Raw genomic sequence first — 20,607 nt, forward strand, 5'->3', positions numbered from 1 at the left:
TTGGCGGGGTGTGTGTATTGTGATGGTGTTTCCTGTGTGTGACCTCCCTCCTTGCAGATATGTCACAGAGTTTGTGGACCTGGGGAATGTCTCAGCCTTGAGAACTTTCAGAGTTCTCCGAGCTTTGAAAACTATCTCTGTTATTCCAGGTGAGAACCGGGCGGCATCCGCAGCGGGGCCCTTTGCCGCGCCTCCCCTCCCGTCCTGCATCGCTCGCTGCTCAGAGGCGCCGGGATGTGTCTGATGGGCTTTGCAGTCTGGATCAATGGAGTCGTTGGGAATTGAGGCTTCTGGGCCATCAAATTGGGTTGGGGGGGAAGTCTGCTCTTCCCATTCTTTATCCCGTTATCCGCCCTCTGCCTAAAGTTTAGTTCCAGATGGCTGAAGGATGGGGATATCCTTCCTCCTTAGGATAAAGAGTTTCTTGCTCAGGAAGTCACCCCATCGTGACCACTGTTCCTAGAACTGTTCTAAAGCCTAACCCTAAAACCTAAACCCAAACCTGTTCTCAAACCTAACCCCAAAACCTGTTCTAAAACCTAAACCCGAAGCCTGTTCTAAAACCTAACCCCAAACCTGTTCTAAAACCTAATCCCAAAACCTGTTCTTGTTCCCAAGAATAAGCTGAGAGCAAAATCCAGCAAACTTAAAACCTGCCTGCATGAGGCCACTTCAGTTCCTTGGAGTCGGATGGGATCTGGGGCAGGTAATGGCAATAAGCTTCCCTCCCCGACCTGTCTCACCCCATAGAACCTCTTGATGAGTTCTGCTCTTCTGTTTCTTTGCTCCCTAATGCGATAAGTGGTGATGGATCTTTTGCTTTCTCAGCCTCCGCTTGCCAGAAAAGAGGCTATGGGATTGTAGGGGCCCATCACTGTTGTCCCCATTCCAGACTGCTAAACCCATCAGAGGTACATGGCTGTTGTGCATGATGTTCTTAAGTGGCATCTGCTTTCCTTGCACCCAATGAGAGTATGCAAGAGTATGTTCCTAGCATTCCTTAATGTTTGCCAATGTTAAAGAGCACAGGGCACGTGGGGGATTGCTGTTAGCAGCGCTCTCGGGGGATCCGAAGGGCGGTTGTGGTTCTGTCAGCCTGCTGCAGGTATTAACTGCCTTGCTCAAGGAGCAGCATCGATGTTAAGATAAGTTCTACGTGTGGTTTGCTTTCAGAACGGTAGCAAAGTGAAAACCGTGCAGCTTTAATGAGCTGGGTACTAAGCATGCCTTGTCTTCCCATGGAAAGGAGCAGGACAGTTCCGTTCGGGATCATTCCCTCCGTCCCACTCGAAACCAATGGAGTTTTCCTTTTATTTCAAATGACAGCAAGGGAAGGGGGAGCTGAGCCCTTCCTAAGTGCAGTGCAGCCACATGTTCTACTGCAGGCTGCATTTATGGGGTTCCCCGTCTGCTTCAGCACATGGAATGGAATGGGGATTGTAACATCGGGGTTACAACGAGTGTTAACCACATCTTCTATCTATAACTGGGATTATCCTCAATGTGGTTTATAGGCAAGATGTTCCATGCAGGTAGAGGGTCTGCATGGATTCCAGTGACAGGAGCAGAGCGTGGCACTTGTGAGCTAAAGCATCACGCTGCTGCTGTGGCTTGGTAGGACGTATTGAACTCGGGTGTTCTAAAGAGATGTGGTCATTGGCATAAATGAATTGGGATTTCAGTTGTCTGATGCCATCAGTCTCCAGTGCCTGTGACATTCAATAGGACCCAGTGGTGATGTGGATCCGCAGAACGCAAAGGCCATTGCTTCCACTGGGAGCTGCTGGAGTTGTGTTTGTGCTGTCACTGGATCGGGAACGCGCCTGCTGCCAATTGAGCATCGTGGTTCCAAGCCCCTTTCTCCTCCTGTGCCTATGAGAGAGCAGCACACAAAGCAGAGCCCCGGTTGCTGCTGTGAATGGCTGCATGGTGCATATTTGAGCGATGGAGATGAGCATGCAAACTGGTGGTGGAATGGGTATTTGTCTGCCAGAACTAACAGCAAAAACCTGCTTGGTGCTGGAGTAGGGCTTTGGCACTGCGTGAAAACGCTGGAGATTGGAATGAAAGACATTTAAAACACTATTCCTCCATAAGAATTCCTTTTGAAGCTTGGTGTTCCTGATCCGGATCAAACCTCTGCTGGCATAGAAAGGGTTCTTGTCAAAGGTTTGCTGCCGAATGCCAGAGACTTGGATCTGACTGGCCCCAAATTCAGCCTCCTTCACTGCTCAGTTCCAAATGCGAGATTAACATCAGAAAAGCGGCTTAAATACTCTATGGTCTCTGCATCCGGAGCTCTTGCTTGTTGAGCTCTGTCTCCTGAAGCCTTTGTGCCGTGTTCTTCCCCCATTCATGGATGGTTCCTCTTCCAGACCAGCCTGGTTTGCAAAACTGGCAGAATCCTTGACTTAGGCCTGAGCTTGCTTTTATTATTGAGCCATTCATGATCCTTTGGAGCTATTCACAAGCCTGATGGCCTTGGTAGAACCCAAAGAGCCAGCGCTGAGGGTGAAACCCTGCCCCGTCAAATCCCATCGTCTAAGTGAAGGATGCGGCTCCTGCAGGGGAAGGGGAAAGTGCTGGAACACTTGAGTTAAGCAGCAGGAACTGAAGATGGGGAAAGTATTGGCTCTTTATGTGGTGCTTTAGCTTGTGCCAGGCTTAAACAGAACTCAACGTGCCCACGGAGAGCTTTGTAGCAGCGTGTCTTAGTTTAACACCTTGGTTTAGACGAGCCCTTGCTTTCATGGCAGGGCCTCCTGAGGATGCTTTGCAGCCTCTGCTGCAAGGCTGAGATGTGCTCAGGGAGGAACGTTTGTTCTGACAATTGCCAGTTCACCACTGACACCGGGGAGCTCGGGCCATCCATCATCCCTACTGCACCGGGTGGGACGGGCTGGTTCACAGCAACCCTCTTTTGCCACCGCGCCGCGGTTGGAGGGGACCGTGAGGTTGTGATTTCTCACTGTCTCCTGCAGGAGTCATTTCCAGTCTTGTGTTCTCCTCTGCAGGCTTGAAGACCATCGTGGGTGCCCTCATCCAGTCCGTGAAGAAGCTGTCGGATGTCATGATCTTGACGGTGTTTTGTCTCAGTGTCTTCGCTCTCATCGGCCTGCAGCTCTTTATGGGCAATTTGAGGAACAAGTGTGTGATCTGGCCCATCAATGTCAATGAGACCTTCCTGGATAACGGCTCGAGGGGCTTTGACTGGGAGGAATACACCAACAATATGTGTAGGCATCTCTGTGCAGTGGCAGCCCCTTGCTCAGCTCTACTTCAGTAGAGCCCTGGCTTTGTTAAGGTGTTTCTGGTCGGGTTCGTCTGAGTTGGTCACTTGGGGCTGTGGAGGGTTTTAGGGTGTTGCTGGGGTTGAACTCTCTCCTCCCTCGGTGTGTGCGCGTAATCTTCTCCTTTTATCTCCTTCAGCTAATTTTTACATCATTCCCGGTGCCCCTGACCCTTTGCTCTGTGGTAACAGCTCGGATGCAGGGTGAGTGATGAGCTTTAAGTGGAGACTCTACTTACTATTGATGGCAAAGCCTTTGGGATGGTTCCTGCTGCTTCCTTTGTTGGTCCTGGTGTTATTCCACATGTCAAGTATTTCACATTCCTCAAGCTAACTGCATTCATCCATTGTTACTACGTGACTAATAGGATGTAAGCTGACATGTTTCAGGTCTGTGTCTAGTGATGATGACTTAGTGGCATTATTTCCCTCTGAATCCAATTGGAATCATCACGGGGTTCAGCAGTGGAAACCTCCATGTGCTCTTTCAGGGTGAAGAGCCTCCCATTGCCACGTCTTGTTCCCACAGGACAAGGATTCCAGAAGTCCATTCTCCTTGTCTGCTCTTCTTACTTGACATGGAAAGCAAAGTGCATGCCGTGTGTTGGGAGCGTCTCCATAAGCATGAATAACGTGCATGTTCTCGCCTTGCTCTATCCCTTTTCCTGCCTTGATGCCCTCACGTTGTGTCCTCCACAGCCAATGTCCGGAGGGTTACACGTGCATGAAGGCAGGCCGGAACCCCAACTACGGTTACACAAGCTTTGATACCTTCAGCTGGGCTTTCCTGGCTTTATTTCGCCTTATGACTCAGGACTTCTGGGAGAACTTGTATCAGTTGGTAAGAGCCCTTGGCTTTGGTGTTACACACGATGGGAAGTGGGGAACAACGCAGGGAAGAGTCTAGTGTGAGGCATCCCTGCCCATGGAACTGGATGATCTTAAGGTTCTTTCCAACCCAAACCAGTCTCTGGTCCTGTGGCTGGGAGCAGCTCGGCTCTGCTCACACAAGGTGCTTTGGAGGGCAGAATGTTGCCTGGGTATCTGGGGATGCTCTGGGGACCTCACTGAAATGGCTTTTGTTCTCTTTGCTGTGGTTCGAAGGGAGTCAAAGCGTTGAGTTTCACGCTGTGCATCCGAGTCCCTTCCAGTCTGCAGCCATTGGGTGTTCCCTGAAGAGCAGGGGTGTCCCCTTGGGTGGTTCTGCTGATGAATGGGCAGTGGCTTCGTGCTGAGGCGTTGAACGTTCAGCACCGCTTCGAAGCCTTCAGGTCAAGGAGCTCGGCATCAATTCATGTACCTGGGGTCTCTCTGAAACTCGCCTTCCTCTTTCCTTTCCTCTCCCCTCTCTGCTCTCTGTAACAGACCTTACGAGCAGCAGGAAAGACCTACATGATCTTCTTTGTCCTGGTGATCTTTGTGGGATCCTTCTACCTGGTGAACCTCATTCTGGCTGTGGTGGCTATGGCTTATGAGGAGCAGAACCAGGCCACGCTGGAGGAGGCAGAGCAGAAGGAGGCAGAATTTAAGGCCATGTTAGAACAGCTGAAGAAGCAGCAGGAAGAAGCCCAGGTGAGTGCTTTGATTGCGCAGGTGCTTCAAGCTCTCTTTGTCTCCTCTTACAGTGTGCAATGAAAGGATGCAGCAGTGCCCTGGCATCGTGTCCTCTGTTGGCTGGGGTTGACATGGAGCACTCTCTTCCCTGCTCCTGCTCGTTTATCCTGGGTTATGTGCAGGCTTATTGAGTTGATTTGTACTGGAAAACTCCCTTCTATTGAGGGAAGTAGAAGTGTTCCCACTGAAGTGTGAGAATACCTTTGCCAGATAAGTTCATCTTTGGTCCTTTCTCAATTGCTTGTAAGGGACTGGGAGAGGTTTTACTGCCTGCCAAAGTAGACTGTAACAGGTTCTGGTTGCAGGTTCCTTCCAAGAGAAGGAATGAGCATCCCAATCCCACCCCAAAGACATGGTTCTGGGCATGAAGCCACACTGGGTTCTAAAGCCGAGCTATTAATCCTGGTCATCTCTTGCCTACACCCTCAGGCTGCTGCTATGGTCACTTCGGCAGGGACAGTCTCTGAAGATGCTGTGGAGGATGATGGTGGTGGGGTGAGGATGTCTCGGAGCTCTTCGGAGCTTTCCAAGCTCAGTTCCAAGAGTGCCAAGGAGCGCCGGAACAGGAGGAAGAAACGCAAGGACAAGGAGCTGTCAGAGGGAGAGGAGAAGTGTGACACTGAGAAGGTGTTCAAGTCTGAGTCCGAGGATGGCATGAGGAGGAAAGCGTTCAGGCTCCCGGATAACAGGCTGGGAAGGAAGTTTTCCATCATGAACCAGGTAGTTTTCATGTCCTTCCCTAACGTTTATGCTCGCTTGGAGTCGGGATAATGTTCTAGTTTAGATCCCGATTGGCACGTCAGAGGAATCTGCCCATCCTCTTAAACCCGCAGCTTATCGGGAGGACGCTTAGAGCCTGGCACAAATGGCTCCTGAGAGCAGGGAATCAAAGCAGATCCCTTCTTTACCCAAGAGCGAACCACTCTGAAAGCGCACATGATGGGGTCAAACCAGTGATGGTTTGTGTAGACCTGGAGAGGGAGCGAAACCACTTCAGCAGCACTTGAGAGCACCGCAGGGCTTTGTACCATCCTGCTCATTGCCGTTCTTTCCCTTCTCCCTCCCAGTCTCTCCTCAGCATCCCCGGCTCCCCTTTCCTCTCCCGACACAACAGCAAGAGCAGCATCTTCAGCTACAAAGGGCGATTCCGGGACCCGGGCTCCGAGAACGAGTTTGCCGACGATGAGCACAGCACCGTGGAGGAGAGCGAGGGCAGGAGGGATTCCCTCTTCATCCCCATCCGCGGCCGGGACCGCCGCAGCAGCTACAGCGGCTACAGCGGCTACAGCCAAGGCAGCCGCTCCTCGCGCATCTTCCCCACCCTGCGGCGCAGCGTGAAGCGGAACAGCACGGTGGATTGCAATGGCGTGGTGTCCCTCATCGGGGGGCCCCCCTCCAGCATGCCCGGGGGACGCCTGCTGCCCGAGGTGAGCAGGGAGAAGGCTGCCCGTGGCAGTGGAAGGGCAATGAGCAGGTAGCGCAGGCAGGGTGGTTGGATCCCTTCTCCTGTGTGCCGTGAGCCTGGTGGAATGAGTTGGTCAGAGCCTTGGGTAACGCGGTCTGGGGTGGCGTGTCCCTGGCCATGGCAGGGCTTGGAGCTAGAGGATCTTAAGGTGCTTTCCAACCCAAACCGTTCCATGACAAGGGGTAACGGGTTAAAACTTAAACAGGAGAAGTTTAGATTGGATCTAAGGAGGAAATTCTTTCCAATAGGGTGCTGAGGCACTGGAATCGGTTGCCCAGGGAGGTTGTGAGTGCTCCATCCCTGGCGGTGTTCAAGGCCAGGTTGGATGAAGCCTTGGGTGGGATGGTTTAGTGTGAGGTGTCCCTGCCTATGGCGAGGGGGTTGGAGCTGGATGATCTTGAGGTCCTTTCCAACCCGAACTATTCTATGATTCATTCTGTGACCACAGGTTATAAAGCCTGTACTGAATTAAGAACTTCCCCCCTCTTCCCTTCCTAAACTCAACAACCAACCCATCTCCTTCTTCCCCCTGGGAAGAAAAGGCTTGGAATGGAAGGAATGCCAATAGCAGCCAGTTTGACCTCTGTTCAGCAGCACTTGCTCCCTGTTGTTCTCTTCCCTAGGCAGCATGCTCATATAATGCTTGGCTTCAGCGTTTAATTCTCTTTCTAGCATGGATGTGGTGGGAGTGATGCATGTGTAAAGGAGAAGTATTACTGAGCAGCTCTTTTGCTCACTCTGTGTCCATGGACATCAGTTAGGGAAAGAAGGATAGCAGGAACAGCCACGTTTCTCTCTCTTGGGCACAAGTGCCTTATTTCTAGGCCAAGAGTATGTGAAATGCCGAGAAGGGCAAGAGTTTGCATTGATCATCGTGTGGGTTTTGCAGGGTACCACTGAAATCGAGATCAGGAAGAAACCTGGCGGCTCCCTCTTGGTCTCCATGGATCAGGTGAACGCATCCTACGGAAGGAAAGACCGAACCAACAGTGTCATGACCGGGTTGACCAACACCCTTGTGGAGGGTAGGTGTGACTTGAGGAGCTGCCTTGGGTGGGTTCCAGTGTGTTTGTAGCGATTGCCCTCTCGTGGTGTGATGTAGGAAGACAGGAGCCGTCGCTTGGGTGCTCCTCACAGTGCTGGGCTCCCTGGAGCTCTGCGGTTGTCCCATAGGATTTAGGTATCCCTGCTAATTCCTACGTTTATTTTGCCTCAGCCTGCTTCTTTAGAGGCATCATTGATGCAGAAGTGTTTGCTGGGCTTCGTTTGCCTCTGAATTGTGTGGATACGGAGGTGCAGAGGTGTCATTTTGCCCTAATGAGTGTGGAGATGATAGGGGTAAGATGATGTCTGAAACAGTTGTTCTGCCTCCTGCAATCTCCCAAGGACTGGAGAGATCCTTTGCTTATATCCATGGGAGGAGATGATCTGAGCTACTCTCAGATGTGCCAGCATCCTGATGGCCCTTTTGCTGCTGGCACACCTGCAGTGGACAGCACATGGGGCTGAGATTCCCACCTCCGTTATGCTGGAGCAAGGATTCCTGAGCATAGGAGGGTGATGAGCTCAAATTCCTGCTGTCTCCTGCAGTAACATTGTGGGGAAACCAAATATACTTAGAAACAGAGCAGGGTTCTGCTGCTGCTTCCCTCCTGCGCAAACGCCTACAGGCTCCAGTGCTACGGTCCCTCTCTTTTAACTTTAGCAACTCCAAGGCAACTAAATCCCGAGCAACCAGAGAACCAATGGGAAGGAGAACGCAGTGGTCCCTTCCCTATCCATAGAAAAGAGAAAACTCCAGCTGGAGAGCCTGAATGGAGCCACTGCGAGTGGAGGACTAAAGGGGGGGAACTGATTGTGCTCCATAAGCACCTGGGAAAGAAACGGACCCAGCATCCTGTTTGATTCCTGTGGCTGCGCAGGTTATTCCTGTTGGGAATCCTTTGCAGCGGGATGTCACGTGTTTCCTCTTTCAGACCAGCATTCAGCACCCAATTCATTGCACTCACGTCAGGGCTGGCACCGAAGGCAGGTTGGAGTCCGTAGCGTCGATTCCAACCCTTTTCCCGAGTTAAACGTAGCTCTTCCTTTAAGATGCTCACAAGATCCGTGTGCCCCAGAGCTCCAGCAGCCTCCGAGGTGAACACTGAACCCTGTTGCTGTTCTGTTTTGTGACTGTAGAGCTGGAAGAGTCCCAAAGGAAGTGTCCCCCTTGCTGGTACAAGTTTGCCAACACGTTCCTGATCTGGGAATGCCACCCGTACTGGATGAAGCTGAAGGAGATCGTGAACTTGATTGTCATGGATCCATTTGTTGACTTGGCCATCACCATCTGCATTGTGCTGAACACGTTGTTCATGGCCATGGAGCACCATCCCATGACCCCAGAGTTTGAACACGTGCTCTCCGTAGGGAATCTGGTAAGCTGGCGTGGGGAAGTATTCCCGACAGATCTGCTTCTCCTGGGATATGCTTGTTAATGTAGGCTTAGGTTGGAAGGGCTGCTGCTCCGTTGCATGGGCTGCATGTTTGAGCTGGCTCAGTGGTTGGTGTCGAGCCTGAAGGTCGGGAGATGAACAGAAATGAATCCTTGTTCTTTGTCTCTTCTCCCCATTCCAGGTTTTCACTGGAATTTTCACAGCAGAAATGTTCCTGAAGCTCATTGCCATGGATCCCTACTATTATTTCCAAGAAGGCTGGAACATCTTTGATGGATTTATTGTCTCCCTCAGTTTAATGGAGCTGGGCCTAGCAGATGTGGAAGGACTTTCTGTGCTGCGATCTTTCCGATTGGTATTCCATGTTCCACTTCTTTTGGAATGTTACTGTCTTGGAGCTATTAGGAAGCTTTCTTTACGTAAGAAAAGGCAAAGCCCCCTTGTTTCCTGGTTTGGGGAAGGACAGAGGTGGCACGGTGTCATTTTTGTGCTCTCTTCTTACTTCACAACTGCTCCTCATGAGATCCAAGCTGCGTTTAGGCAGTGAGGGGTGACCTGGGAGGTATCTTGGGGTAGGCTATGAATAGAGATAGCCCATGTCAGAAAGCACCTCTTCTTGCTTGTGATCAAATGGGGCAGTTTCTATGTTACAGCAGAATAAAAGTGCTCAGGGGCTGCAGCCTTGACATGCTTTAAATGGTGCTGTCAGTGAGGAGGCTTTGGAAAGCCGCAGGGTTGGATTGTTGGGGGCAGAGAGCCCCAGCCGAGGGCAGATGCTCCGGGAGCACTGAACTCCCACTTCCATCCAGCTCCAGAAGCCCTGTCCCCAGGTGAAACCCAACCTCGATGGTGGGGTCTGGCTGTGCCCGGACAACCACAGGCACGGGCTTACGCGTTCCTAGCCCACGGGGTGGTTGCTGTGTAGGAAGTTCTGCCCGCTTTTCCTCCCTGTTTCAGGTGCAGCTCAACTCAACGTCCTTTGTGGTTGTGTTTTCTGGCTTTGTTTGTAGCTGAGAGTCTTCAAACTGGCCAAGTCTTGGCCCACTCTGAACATGCTGATAAAAATCATCGGTAACTCAGTGGGTGCCTTGGGGAACTTGACCTTGGTGCTTGCCATCATCGTGTTCATCTTCGCCGTGGTGGGAATGCAGCTCTTTGGCAAAAGCTACAAGGAGTGTGTCTGCAAGATCAATCCGGAGTGTGAGCTACCCCGCTGGCACATGCACGATTTCTTCCACTCCTTCCTTATTGTCTTCCGTGTGTTGTGTGGGGAATGGATTGAGACCATGTGGGATTGTATGGAAGTAGCGGGACAGGCCATGTGCTTGATTGTCTTCATGATGGTCATGGTCATCGGCAACTTAGTGGTCAGTAAATGGTTACTGATGGGCTTTGTTGGTTGCCTCTGGGTGGGGTAGAACGTGGGGAGACCACAGACAGGGAGTCATGGTTTGGGAGGCTGTTCTAGCTCCGGTGGGGTCCTTCATGGCCTTCAGCCTACGAGCCTGTTGCCTTCGGTAGCACAACGTTGAGGATGTGATTTGTTTGATGGGCTTTAACCAGTTCCCAAGAACAAAGCATCCAAGCACTAAAAGCTGGGGGTGCAACCCCTCAGATACAGGGCATGAAAGAAGCTTCAAAGAAGCCAGAGCTGCCTTTCCCAATGGCAACCATTTGGGACACAGGGGAAGGTCCTGGAGTGTTAAAATGGGGCTGGAAGTTCCTTCTGGAATCTGCCCACCAGCTCAGTCACGAGGTACGGATGTGCGCAGGGATGGGCTGGTGAGGCTGCCCGGCCTGCTGTGTGGGAGGCTCGACTCAGATCATGCTGCTTCCTTCTGCTCTGAGATGCTGGGAGGGAAAGCCTATGGAAGCGAGTGGAGTAGCGTGAACAGTTGCATGTCTTCCGAGCAGGGTCGTGAGCTGGCTCGGGGAGGATTTGTCTCCCCAAGGGAGCTGTCAGTAGATGTGGGCAAGGAGCTATGGCTCAGAACCTAGCCTGGCCCATTTCCTTCTTACCGTCAGCAGGACTTGGGTGGCCGAACGCTCCTGGGTCAGCTCTGCCAAGCTCAACCTCTTCTCTTCCAGGTGCTGAACCTCTTCTTAGCCTTGCTCCTGAGCTCCTTCAGCGCCGACAACTTAGCAGCAACCGATGATGATGGGGAGATGAACAACCTGCAGATCTCTGTTATCCGCATCAAGAAGGGCATTGCCTGGATCAAGGCGAAAGTGCGTGAGTTCATGCAGGCTCATTTCAAGCAGAGGGAGGCAGATGAGGTCAAACCCTTGGATGAGTTGTATGACAAGAAGGTAAACTGCATCGCTAACCACACAGGGGCTGATATCAACAGAGACATTGATTATCAGAAGAATGGCAATGGCACCACAAGTGGAATTGGGAGCAGTGTGGAGAAGTACATAATAGATGAAGATCACATGTCCTTCATCAATAACCCCAATCTCACTGTCCGGGTACCTATTGCTGTAGGTGAATCGGACTTTGAAAATCACAACACGGAAGATTTCAGCAGTGATACAGATCCTGATGGCAGCAAAGAGGTAGGAGGACATGCTCCAGATGCGTTCTGGTCATTCAGTGCTGGTGCAAGGGCCTGGAAGCATCTTGGGAGGGAGAACTAGATAGAAACAGAAGGTTTGTGCTGGAGCTATCTTTTGATGTCTTTGCACTCGAGGCACAAGCTGCTTGTGCTGGTTGCTCTATGGAGAGCCACTAATACTATTAAATATAGCTTCCGTATATACTTCATATTTATAATATAAATACTATTGAATAAATATTCTATATACACTTCGTCTATGGCATGTAAATACTATTAAATATACAGAATAGGAATACTTCATACTCCTGTTAACATGAGATGGAAGCTGAGTCAGGATCTCAGTGAGCTGGAGTGAGGAACCAGCTTTTGTTCCAGTAACTGTGGTGAACAAATGGCTGAGTCCTCCTGAGACTGGATGTTCTGGGGGGAACTAATGATGGTTTGGCTTGGCTTTGGTTTTGTGTTCAAGAAACTGGATGAAACCAGCTCCTCTGAAGGTAGCACCATTGACATCAAGCCTGAAGTGGAAGAAGTCCCTGTGGAGGCACCAGAGGAGTATCTGGACCCAGACGCTTGCTTCACAGAAGGTAAGCTTGGAGATGCAGTTGCATTGCAAGGGTGTAGATGACCTATAGGTAGGGCACATTGATCTTGTGTACAGCTGATGCTGTGAGTACTTGGAAGCAGAAGAATTTGGCTTCAGATGAGGTTTTTCTCCCCCCTTCTGCCGCTGGCCTTAATGTCTTTCAGCAGCTGATCCATTACAGGTATTCCCCTGGCAAAGGTACCCGAAATGGCTCAAGGTTATGTTATCAGCAAGGTTTCCATTTGTCTGCTGTCAAGTGCACGGAAACCTCAGCAAATCCAATCACAAAATGATGTTAATTCAGGTGCCCACATACAGAAGCGGTGAAAGCAATCATCAGATCCTCAAGAATAAGAGGTTGAACTGACACTCAGCCTATTTAATACTGTTGGCATCAAAACTGCTTCTAGACAATGGCAACTTGATGTTCTTACCGTGTTCCCTAACCACATACAGGCTCATCCTGCTTTGTGCACTGTCCCCATTGCAGGGTGCACGCAGCGCTGCAAGTGTTGCCAGGTCAATATTGAGGAGGGGCTGGGGAAGTCTTGGTGGACCTTGAGGAAGACTTGTTTCCTCATCGTGGAGCATAACTGGTTTGAGACCTTCATCATCTTCATGATCCTCCTGAGCAGCGGTGCTCTGGTGAGTACAAGGCGGGTTCTGCTCCTGGAAACGGGTGGGTTTGGACCAGGGCAGCATCAATCGGGTCCCAGTTCCACATTTCCCCTTCTTGCCTTTCCCATCTTTGCAGAACCGCTTGACCTGGTGCTTCCGTAGATCCAAGCCATCCCTCTCTGTGTGTGTTTGCACACTGTTTGTTAGCTGGGACCAACATCGAGCGCCCGTTAGGAGCTTTAGGACCAAAGTCCACACCAATGTGCAAGCCACAGCAGTAACCTGGCTTCCTCTCCATTCACTAATACCAGTAACAGTCTGGTTGCCAACAGACTCAGCCCTTTTGGATGTGCTGACCTGCAGAGAAACTGTTCCAGTATGGTACCAGTTGCTGAACTGGTTTAGCTGGAAAGGCTGTGCTCCCATCCCTGCAAGGCAGAGTTGTTCTTGCATTATTTAGTCAGGACTCTGGTTTTGGGGGGTTTATTCTGGTTTGACAAGTACTGAGTAGTGTGGCAGCTACTACATAAGGTGCGCTGTGGAAAGATGTAATTGTGCTGCTTATCTCGGGGCTGTTTGAATAAGCTGCTGGCAAATGGCGTTGAACTGGGGACTAAATCCTGCCTGAAATGAGAACCTGGTTGTTTCCCAGGCTTTCGAGGATATTTACATCGAGCAGAGGAAAACCATCCGGACCATCCTGGAATACGCAGACAAGGTCTTCACGTACATCTTCATCCTGGAGATGTTGCTGAAGTGGTGTGCTTATGGATTCGTCAAGTTCTTCACCAACGCCTGGTGCTGGCTGGATTTCCTCATTGTGGCTGTATGTATCCTCCTTTCTTGCTGCTTGGAATTAGTTAGCGGAATGCTGGGGTAGTGTTTTCTCCTGAGGAATGTCCTGACTGAATCATACACTTTACATGGATTCAATCCCAGGTACCTCTTGGGGTCCTATTGAGCCTGCAGAGGCAAAGGAGGGGTTTCCAGCCCTTGGCTCTTGTGCTGTTTTACTGTTTCAGAGAGGCCCGAGCACACCTTGAGCCACTGGAAGGTGTTGAGAGTGGAAGAGTTTGGTGAGACGTGGTATTCCTTGGTGCCCCCCTCCTTCTGTAATCCGAGTTCTTAAGGATGGGGGAATGATGAGGCAGGCAAAACCTTCCCATCCCATCACCTGCCAGGCTCTGTTGTTCTGAACATTGAGCACAGAGCCTTGGAGCACAGTGAGGGCATTTAAAATGAGTGGAATTTATGCTGTCCACAGCAGAAAATGCTGGAATTTGGTAGGACTCAAAGTCCAAAGAATTGCAAAACGAGGAACTTCAGACTCCCAAGTGCTGGGATTGCATTAAAATGTTCCATCACGTCCAGTTGTGCATCAGTGCCTGTAGTGAATGCCCTGAGAGAAAGCAGCAAAACACGAATTGTCTTCCAGGCTTCTCCTTTGAAGCCTTTTGAATATGATCTAGTTACACCGAGTTGCTGCTGTTCAGTGACATTATCCCTCCGGGAATATTTTGGAGTAGGTGGAGGAGCTGTGCTTGCAGTTCCAGGGCAGATGTGTCTGCGTTTCCTATGGAAAACTGCATTTATCCCTTTCTTTTCCCAGTCCTCTCTGCTCCCTTACCACACGTCTTGAAGCAGTGACTGTTCCCTGCTGAAAATTACCCTCTGTCTCTTTGGCTGCCTTAAGATGAAGCGCAAGTGCTAACATGGGAACTGATGTGAGATACCATCTCTTCTGCACTCTATTAAAAGGCAACCAGCAGCTGAGCACAAAAGCAGCATTCGCAGCCCTTGTGGCTCCATGCTGGGAGTCCCGTTCCAGCGGTTGGGAACAAAGTGCAGTTTCATTTTCTTCCCAAGCATCTGGAGTAAAGAGAAGGAACTGCCCAGGCAGGTAGTGCATTCAGAGGGAGAGAACACATGCGTCTGTGCCGGTTAAATCACACTTTATAACCACCTTGCTAACGTGCTGTGGCTGGGGTTCAAGTGAAGGCAGGGTGGCAGCCGTGACTAATAGCCAATAAGCCTTTGCATCATAACAACCCTCTTGAATGTTATTTTTCAGGTTTGCTAGCATTGTCAAATAACTCCTCCTCTGATTCCCAAAGCTTGCTGGGGCTATTTGTGAAGACAAAGTCTTTTGCTGGGTAATAATGAAGGCTTCTGCTTTTCAGTCAATCTGGAATTCCTTTTGTCTGCCATCGGTGCCTGCTGTGTCTCCTGTCAGAGTGTCCCCAGAGAATAATACTGCAAAGAGCCCATGAAAGCTCAAACAGCCTTTAGTCACTTCACTGCCCTTGTGTTCATTTCCTACTTGGGAGCGGGGCATTATCCCAAGGGAAAGAAGCTCTAAAAATGAGGATTCAGGGAAGCCTGGACCCTGTATTATACGTCCAGGGTAAATCACTGCATTTCTCTCCCTATGGATCTGATAGCCCATCCCTCTGTGTTTTGAAAGCTGGGACCAGGGGGTGTTGCTGTGGGCTTGGTCCCTTCCTGAGTAGCCTGGTTTTGCTTCCCAAAGGCTTTGCTGTAAACCTGTGGGACACCCTTGGCTTAAATCAGTGTCATTTGAAACCCACGTGGCAAAACCCGGAGCCACGTTGCCGTAAGTTGCCGCGTGGTTTGGCCGCTTACATGAAGACAGCAAAAGTCTGGTGCACCACCAGTAAAATAAGAGGAAATCTCCACCTTTTCCCACATGCTTATGCGTTTGAAATCTGGTCGTGGACTATGTGTGCAATAAGAATTGTCCATGTGATTCGTTTCACATTATTGCCTTAATGTCCCTTTCTATATAGGTAGGAAGTGTCTGTTCTGAGAATTAAGCCAAAAGCCAGCTTTTACAGGAGGAGGTCTCATGTTTTTTCCATTATTTGTTGCTGTATATTGATGTCTTTTGTTGGTTTTTTCCCTTAAAAAAAGGTTGCCATATCTGTTTCTTATCTGTGTCTGTAATGTGATAGTAGCCAAAAGTGGAAGATAGTGGGCTGCTGGTGAAATGGTGCCTGGAGACACTATTTCCGTATGGCCAGGTCATGGCTGGTCCAGTCTAAAGGGTTGGCTCGTGTGGGGAATGGACCTCACGTGCCAGGGCTAGAAATAGATGGCTTCAAGTTCCAGGCCTTTGGTACAAGAGGGTTTAATCCTGCAGGCCCCTGGTTAAAGGCTGTTGGGTAACTCCTAGGAGCCCAAATCTGATCCCAGGCTGCTAAAGAGAATGTGTTGTCTTTGTGGTTGACAACTGGATCCGGGAGGCTGTCCCCAGCTGTGTTGTGGTTTCAGTGTACGAGCAACCCCATGGTCGCTGCGCACCTCATCCTGCCCATGTTTAACCTGGGCTTTTCCCCATCCTCATCCTGCCCCGCGATGCTCACGGATGGCGCTGCGCCTTCCGGCAAGTGCACGACACTTGCTGCGTGTTACAGGCAGAGAATCCGGAGCCCATCCTTGGGTTTCCAGGCAGGAGCAGTTGGAATGAGCTGCCCCATCCCTCAGTGCTGAGGTTTCTCATGGGTCCCATCCCCGAAGGCCGTGGCCACGGACGGAGCAGCCGCACTCGGTGAACACGGTGGCTTTGCGATGCGAGTTGAGGGCAGCTTGTGCAGTGTGTGTATTTATCTGTATTCTTTCTCATAGGTACCTTTAACATTTGTCTGGCTTAAGTTTAATGGGAGCCGCTGGGATCCTGCAGCCAGTAAAGGGCGAGGGTAAGGTTTTTGTCATCGTTTGGGCTCTTCCTTCCGACAGACCCCTTCTCCGTCTGTGTCTCTGCCTCTCACTTATCTTTCCCCTCTCTGTTCTTTTCTTATGCCTTTCTCAACCGCATTATTTCCTTCCAGGTCCTTTCAGTCAAGTGAAGTAGGCAGCTGGTGGCATGTCTTCGGGATTTATTCGGGGGCAAGCAGTGCTAGGGGACTCATTCTAACAGTCTGGAACCTTTTGTGTTTTGTTTCCCTTTTTCTTTCTTTATTTTCTTTCTTTTTTTCTCTTTTTCTTTTTTTTTTTTTTTTTCTTTTTTTTGCCTTTGTTTCTATTTTCTGTGTAGGTCTCTTTAGTCAGCCTTATAGCTAATGCCCTGGGCTACTCGGAACTAGGTGCCATAAAGTCCCTTAGGACACTAAGAGCTTTGAGGCCTTTAAGAGCGTTGTCCCGATTTGAGGGGATGAGGGTAAGATGCCATTAGCAGCTGATCCTTCTGCATGCCTGTGGAGCGTTTCTTTTTTAAGCATGCTAGAACTGATCAAAACTGGTGGAAAAAAAGCCCCAAATTCCAAAGAGAATCATGATGCAGCTGCTGCCTCGGTCACCCACCGTGGATGCCCCCTCACCCTGCCCACCGCTGCACCCTCCCCTCTTAAGAAAGGGAGATGCATTAAGCTGCCTCATTACATCCAGTTCTGGCCCGAACCACATGCCATTCGTAGATGATGTTAACACTTGGCTGTTCTCATTTAGCCTGGCTTTTACCTCTAGCATCCGAGGGGGCTTCTGAGCTGTAACTTCTTCTACCTAGGGAGAATCACCAGGTGCAAAGAAGCAGAATTGGAACCACCTCAGTGTCTCCAGCCCCTCACCGTGTTGGCCGCTGGTGGAATTGGATTCAAAGACCATATCTGAGGGGGTTTTAAAAGGGCAATCTGCCTGCAAGGGGGTAAAAGGCTGCTTCCTTCCTTCCTTGGATCCCTCAGGCCTTCAGGAAGGGACTGGTGGGGAGCTCAGCTCATTGAAAAAAGGCTTTGGTTGAATTCCTCTTGTTGCACCTTGTTGTTCTCGGTCCAGTCTGGTGGCGACTGGAAGCCTTGTCTGATAGTGAAGCTTTTCCTTTCCACTCCCTCCCTTTTCCCATGCTTTATGGTCCCCTTGTCCTGTCACTGTGGAACTAGCACCAAAGCACAAGCAAAGCATTGAACTTGAGCAGCTTCCCTCAAATTGGTAGACAGCAATTGGGGATTGGAAATCACTGCAGTGTCTCACTGCTTTGCCACTGATGGTCTCTATTGTGGTGTCTTCTTTGCCCATTTGGGGTTGAAATCGGCTCGAACATGCAAGAAGTAAAGGCTATGATGTAATTAATGAGTTTCCCACTCGCTCTTAGAACAATAACGTAGGTTCCTTTGTGCTAAATCCCAGTTAGCTCCCAGTGAGAGGTGTTAGAAGAGAAAATGATGCATTAAAAGGGAAGGGAATAGCAGTCACAATTTTTACCTTAGGAGCCATTCCACCTGGATCCTTCTGATCTCCTTTGAATCTGCTGTGGCACGAAATACAGGGTGAGAGAGGCGAGGAGCTAACCAGGAATCCTCCAATCCCATAGGAAGCCATAGGAATAAAGGATAGAACAAATCCAAAGAGGGTTTTCTCTTCCCCAGTGTTATCCTGCTCTTATTTCTTGGTGTCAGCATCATTTGAAACTCTGTTCACTAATGCAGGCCCATGAATGCAAAGCCAGAGCTGTTGCTCGGCTGGGTTCAGGTCCCACCTATGAGTATGATCACAAAGGAAAAGGCCCAGCACTAAACCTGTAGCTGTTAAAAGCTATTTCTAAGCCGTGCCAGAGAGAAGCTGTGATTTCTAGTGCAAAACCAAAGAATTCCCATGCTTAAAGTGGGGGTTTCCACCCAAATTGATAGACAGTTACAACCAGAGCCCTGTCAGTCACCTAAACCCAATTCTTCTCCCTTTGGTTTGACTTGAAGTGATGCTGCCCCATACAACCAGTGCAATCCAGAGATTTGAAACGCCTTTGCAAAGGCAACACCAAACGTAGTTCTTTGCTTTTCTCTACTCCATAGTAATCTGCATTCCCAAGAGCTTGCTCTGCTCTGAAATGATGCAGGAAGTTTGACAGTAATGCTATGAAACGTGCATGTGTTTTTGTCAGTCTGCACACAAAAGCCATGTTCCTTCTCTCTGTTCTGTGCTGGATAAATTCAACGTGCTCCAAGTGACCAGATTCCATGAGGACATGACAGGTTTTCGCTTCCCATGATGAATGGAGTAAAGCACCATAGGGGTATCTGTAAGGATTAAAGAGGCACACTGCTCTTGGGTTGGTGTTCAGCAGCAGAGCATCCTATTTGCTTGAAAGGAGGGTAAAAGCAAAGGCATTCTCTATGGGGCCTGTGTGGAGGGCTTGACTCTTCATGCTTCATGGGGTTTATAGTGATCATAGAACCTTAGACTGCTTTGGGTTGGAAGAGACCTTGGAGATCATCCAGTTCCACCCCCTCACAAGCAGGGACACCTTCCACCAGAGCAGGTTGCTCCAAGCCCCATCCACCCCAGCCTTGAACACCGAATTCAGCCCAACAGTTGTAATGCCACTGTCTAGAGCATGGGGATGGAGCAGCCTTTCCAAACTAAGGCAAAGGGGTAAAACCACTTTAGGTTCTGTTCATCTATCAAGGGGATCTACATTAGGAGATCATGATCAAGGATTTAACACCCTGCTGACCTAACTCTGTTCAAAGCCTACATTGGGTCGTGTGTTGGCCAGGGATGCTCCGGGCCGTGGTGCTCCCAAACCATGAAAAGGCTCAAATGGAAGATCTGGCAAAACCCATTCTGTGCGTTTTGGAGGAAGGAACATGGCTTTTCTGTCCTCTTGAGCCTGCGTAGCTGCATGCTCAGCTGTGTGCCTGAGACACCATCATTGGCCTTGCTTAGTCACAGATCTATCTCGATGTTTACGGCAACTCACTGCTTAGTCTTAACAGAGCAACGCTGGGCTTGCTCCTGTCCCCACCAGTCCCGTACAGGTGGGAGCAGGAGGCAGGCTTCCAATGCTAACAGCCTTGTTTGCAAGCGGGGAATGGCCGGCAGGGCCACTGGCTGAGAGCAGAAGTGGCCTCCAACCTGGCTCTGAGTCAATTGTAGCTTAGGAGCCTGTTTGGTGCTAAGAAGAGAGTCTGAGCCTCGTGCATAAAGCCCCCCTCTCCCTTTGGCAAGTGGAACTATTGCCAAGAGCTGCTGTTTCACTGAAGAACCCAGCCTCAGACCACAGCGAATGGCACAAACTGGCCTGGTTTCTTGCCAAAACAGAGCTTCGGGAGGTGGCTTTTAAGCTGAATTCCTTTTACCACTTGGAATAAGTTCATTGCCAACTTCCACCCGGCCTCAACGCCACGGCTCTGCCAGTGGCCTTCCCTCCTGTTCCCCCCCCCCCCCCCCGCCCCAAAAAGAGCTGTACTGATGCTTTGCTGTCTCCTGCCTTGTGTTTTATACTGAAACTCTTTCCCACCCCTTCCAACACAGGTGGTTGTCAACGCCTTGGTTGGCGCTATCCCTTCCATTATGAATGTGTTGTTGGTCTGCCTTATCTTCTGGCTGATTTTCAGCATTATGGGGGTTAACCTGTTTGCTGGGAAGTATCATTACTGCTTTAATGAAACAGCTGAGGAGCGCTTTGAAATAGATATTGTTAACAACAAGACAGACTGCGAGGCGCTGATGCCACCCAACTCCACCGAGATCCGATGGAAGAACGTCAAAATCAACTTCGACAACGTTGGCGCGGGATATCTGGCTCTTCTGCAAGTGGTAAGTTTGGCTTTCGCCATCTCCCTGGGAGATCCAAGCTGCTTCGGATGCACTTGGACTGCTTCCATCAAGTCCAGCATTCCATTGATCCCACTTGGGGCCTGCTGTTCTTTCAGCCCTGTGCCTACTCACAAGTGGCCCCAACTCTTCCCAAGAGCCCACCAAAGCTTCCATGAGACAACAATAAACCTGTTTAGATCCATTTGTCATAGAATCAGAGCGTCATTGAAGCAATATTGAAGATCATTGCAATGTTCTTTCCCTTGGGGTGAATTCTGCCTAAGAGGAGGTGTCTTTTCTTTGCTAGGCTACTTTCAAGGGCTGGATGGACATCATGTATGCAGCAGTAGATTCCAGAAAGGTAAAGTACATGAGCACAAACTTCCTTCCCGATGTTTTACTTTGGTGAAATCAAGAGTAAGAAAGGTAGCTCTGTGCGTGGCTTCTGTATTTAATGCTGTGGCTGTTCCATGTGCTGTCTTAATGTG

At 50.1% G+C, this 20,607-nt stretch overlaps 1 protein-coding gene across 1 annotated transcript in view; it reads left to right on the top strand.

Moving 5' to 3' along the window:
* The window catches only part of SCN8A (sodium voltage-gated channel alpha subunit 8), a 46,171-nt gene that overhangs the window by 16,918 nt on the left and 8,646 nt on the right, over positions 1-20,607 (top strand). Inside the window, exons 6-23 of the mRNA XM_065659683.1 lie at positions 58-149; positions 3,015-3,236; positions 3,430-3,493; positions 3,989-4,130; positions 4,655-4,861; positions 5,333-5,623; positions 5,971-6,330; positions 7,258-7,393; positions 8,550-8,788; positions 8,988-9,161; positions 9,817-10,173; positions 10,895-11,365; positions 11,837-11,954; positions 12,444-12,598; positions 13,224-13,397; positions 16,626-16,748; positions 19,835-20,119; positions 20,427-20,480. Of these exons, the coding sequence (XP_065515755.1) occupies positions 58-149; positions 3,015-3,236; positions 3,430-3,493; positions 3,989-4,130; positions 4,655-4,861; positions 5,333-5,623; positions 5,971-6,330; positions 7,258-7,393; positions 8,550-8,788; positions 8,988-9,161; positions 9,817-10,173; positions 10,895-11,365; positions 11,837-11,954; positions 12,444-12,598; positions 13,224-13,397; positions 16,626-16,748; positions 19,835-20,119; positions 20,427-20,480 (3,664 nt within the window). The remainder of the gene's footprint in view (positions 1-57; positions 150-3,014; positions 3,237-3,429; positions 3,494-3,988; positions 4,131-4,654; positions 4,862-5,332; positions 5,624-5,970; positions 6,331-7,257; positions 7,394-8,549; positions 8,789-8,987; positions 9,162-9,816; positions 10,174-10,894; positions 11,366-11,836; positions 11,955-12,443; positions 12,599-13,223; positions 13,398-16,625; positions 16,749-19,834; positions 20,120-20,426; positions 20,481-20,607) is intronic.

This window comes from Lathamus discolor, chromosome 23, assembly GCF_037157495.1.
Source record: "Lathamus discolor isolate bLatDis1 chromosome 23, bLatDis1.hap1, whole genome shotgun sequence".
In the NCBI taxonomy this organism is placed as follows: Eukaryota; Metazoa; Chordata; class Aves; order Psittaciformes; family Psittacidae; genus Lathamus; species Lathamus discolor.